Below are 2773 nucleotides of genomic sequence, written 5' to 3'. Positions count from 1 at the left end.
CGGCTTTTTTCTTTTTGCTTATGTGGTGCTGAGGAATCGAACCCAGGGCCTCAGGCATGCAAGGCAAGCGCTCTACCACTGAGCCAACTTCCCAGCCCGAACTTTTTCTTCTTTTGGAATCATTTTAGAGTGGTAGAAAAATTGCAAAGATAGTACAGAGAGGTCTTGTGTGTCCCACACCCTCTTTCCTCCATTAATATCTTAAACCGAATGAATTGTCAAACTAAGAAACTACCCTGAGAAATTAACCAATAATAATGCCAGGCTTGGTTAAGATTTCAAATTTTTCCAGTCTTGCCATTCTCTTCTTCCAAGAGAATCCCAACCTAGGGGCTCACCTTGTATTAGGGTCATGTCTCCCCATATCCTCTGCTCTGTTCCTCAGACTTTATTTTCATCACTTTGGTCATTTTAAGGAGCAGTGGTCAGGTACCTTGTGGACAATCCCCCGTTAAATTTGTCTGATGTTTATCATTAGACTGGGGGTTGAGCTTTTGGAAAGAATCCTCTCAGAACATTCTGTCAGGGTGTGAGCTAGCTATGTAATTCCCCCCTTCTCTTCCCTCTCTTTCCCCTTCTCTCGCCCTCTCCTCTCTCTCTCCCCCCTCTTTTGGCTTAGCTTTCTTGCTGATAGCTGCCACAGCCAGGCTTCCAATACGGCATTTTGCTGGTTAGAGATGGAGATTTGTGGAGTTTTCTGCCCAGACTGGCTTTAAACCTTGATCCTGTAGGTCTCTGCCTCCAGAGTACCTAAATGTATAGTTGTGAGCCACTATCCCCCAGCCAGCTGTGTAATTTCAAGATAATGTTTTCCCTTAGCTCTTTGTTCAGTGTTTGCCAGGTTTCTCCACTCCAGAGTGATTCTCTATTCCTGCCGCCACGCAGGAAGCAAGTACCCAAGCCTAGCCCACCAGGGGCAGGGGAGTGGGCAAGAACTTCATGCATATATTGTTTGGAATTGTTCCGAAAGGAATATTTGTCTCATTTCTCCAATTTATTTGTTAAGTCACATTTGTACTAAGCGGTGCTTGGTTCAGATACTGTCCATAGAACAGCAGTGGTGGCGGTGGTGGCCCCTGTCCCCCTGTCCCCTCCTCCCTGAGGTAGAGCTCCTCCATGATCTCAGGCAGTTTGGGCTGAGTAGGAGGGAGAAAGCTTTGCCATGGCTTAGATGACAAGTGGCTTTGTGGTGGCTTTGGGTTTGGGAGTACAGGAAGAGATCTGATGGGTCTTGGTACAGAAGAGAAGTAGTAGTGTCCTGAACTGGATGGGAGGTGGGGGGTCAGGTCTGTGGTGGGAGAAGCAGGTTTGACTGGGTGGAAGCACCTATGGATACCAAGAGGTGAGATACACAGGCTACTGGTTACACAAACACCCAGTTTGGGTCCAGAGGCCAGAGCTCGGGGTGGAGCATAGACCTGGAGGTGAGCAACCGGGCTACTGCTGAGAGGCCAGGAGGTCAAGGGTGGGCTCTGAGGGGAGGGCCCTGGATAGAGCCTTGGTTCTTGGTGCAGGAGTAGCCTGGGACGCTGACGGAGATGTTGGGCAGGGGCTCTTTTGTCACTGAGCACCTGCTTAGCCCCACTGGGGGCCCAGTTCAAGGAGGTACAATTTCTTATTCTCTTCCCCCTTCCCCAGATCCTGCTCATCTCTGACTACTTCTATGCCTTCCTGCGGCGGGAGTACTACCTCACACATGGCCTCTACTTGACTGCTAAGGATGGCACGGAGGCCATGCTTGTGCTCAAATAGACCTGGCTGGCAAAGGGCTGTACAGACCTCAAAGGGGAAGGACCAGAAGCTGGGCCGAGACTCCCATCCAGAGTTGCCAGCAGGCAAGTCCTCAGGCAGAAGAGGTTTGCATCCAGGGTCACAAATCTCTAGAACCAAAGGGTGCCCTTGCTGGGAGCAAGGCCTGTGGGGAGCACCTTTGAGCACCCCACTTGGACCCCCACTTTGTGGCCCTGCACACCAAGGAATCCCTCCCAGGCAGGAGGGGTGAGCAGCAGGTGAGCAAGGCCTAATAGGTTATGGCTTCTTAATAAAATAATTTTTTTTTGTTATGAAGACATTTATTGTGGGACCATATCGCACTCACAGGGGGTGGGCTGGTCCCTAATACTAGGTGGCACTCTACAAGGATGTGTGGGTTTAAAAGGAACCAGGAGTCCACGGAGCACGTCTTCTGGTGACTGAGCCCCCTGCACCCTCCCCACTCCCAAGTAAACAGTGGAAGGCAAAGGGCCAGGCAGGCCTGAGCAATCTTTATTCTGCAGAGGGACAATGTTCATGTGGAGACCAAGGGAGCCAAGGGCCAGTCTTTCAGGGGTGGGCAGGTCCAGGCAGGGGCAGAGTCTCAGGTGAGTGAGGGGCAGGTGGGCAAACAGGCATAGGCCTAAAAAAAAAGACAAACCACACAGCAAGGGTGCTGGAGGTTGCTCCTCCCCACCGCCATCCCAGCCAGCACCCAGAGAGAGGAGCAGCCGCAACGGGAAGGGCCCAGACCCACCCAGGGGCACAGTAGACTGGCAGGTGCCTGCTAGCTAGGGGGCCACATCCCTGCCCAGCCCACCAGGGCCAATGTAGCTCAGTTCAGGGGCCAGGGGCTCCCTTGGCAGAGCCAGACCCAGACCCCAACTCCCAGGCCAATGCCCCCCTACTGCTGGCTCAGAAGCCGAAGGTTTCCTGGGAGGCGTAGACCATATAGAGGAAGCCATCCTCATCCTTCTCCTGCTCGTAGATGTCCGCGATGGGCGTTGACACGCTCACCATG

The 2773-nt window shown here is 52.6% G+C and overlaps 1 protein-coding gene and 1 long non-coding RNA gene across 2 annotated transcripts in view; one reads left to right on the top strand and one right to left on the bottom strand.

Moving 5' to 3' along the window:
• Positions 1–2068, top strand: part of Pigu (phosphatidylinositol glycan anchor biosynthesis, class U) — a 99827-nt gene extending 97759 nt beyond the window's left edge. The window contains exon 12 of the mRNA XM_013011075.1: positions 1639–2068. Coding sequence (XP_012866529.1) covers positions 1639–1752 — 114 coding nt within the window. The 3' untranslated portion in view covers positions 1753–2068. The remainder of the gene's footprint in view (positions 1–1638) is intronic.
• A 177-nt stretch (positions 2069–2245) lies between these two features.
• LOC105981758 lies at positions 2246–2767 on the bottom strand. Its single transcript, XR_001174842.1, has 2 exons — positions 2661–2767; positions 2246–2395 (listed from the first exon to the last, which is right to left on the bottom strand). It is a non-coding gene; the product is annotated as an uncharacterized LOC105981758 (long non-coding RNA).
• Positions 2768–2773: the final 6 nt, after the last annotated feature.

This window comes from Dipodomys ordii, unplaced genomic scaffold (assembly GCF_000151885.1).
Source record: "Dipodomys ordii isolate 6190 unplaced genomic scaffold, Dord_2.0 Scaffold13, whole genome shotgun sequence".
Lineage (NCBI taxonomy): Eukaryota > Metazoa > Chordata > Mammalia > Rodentia > Heteromyidae > Dipodomys > Dipodomys ordii.
This window is presented reverse-complemented; position numbering and strand designations above follow the sequence as displayed.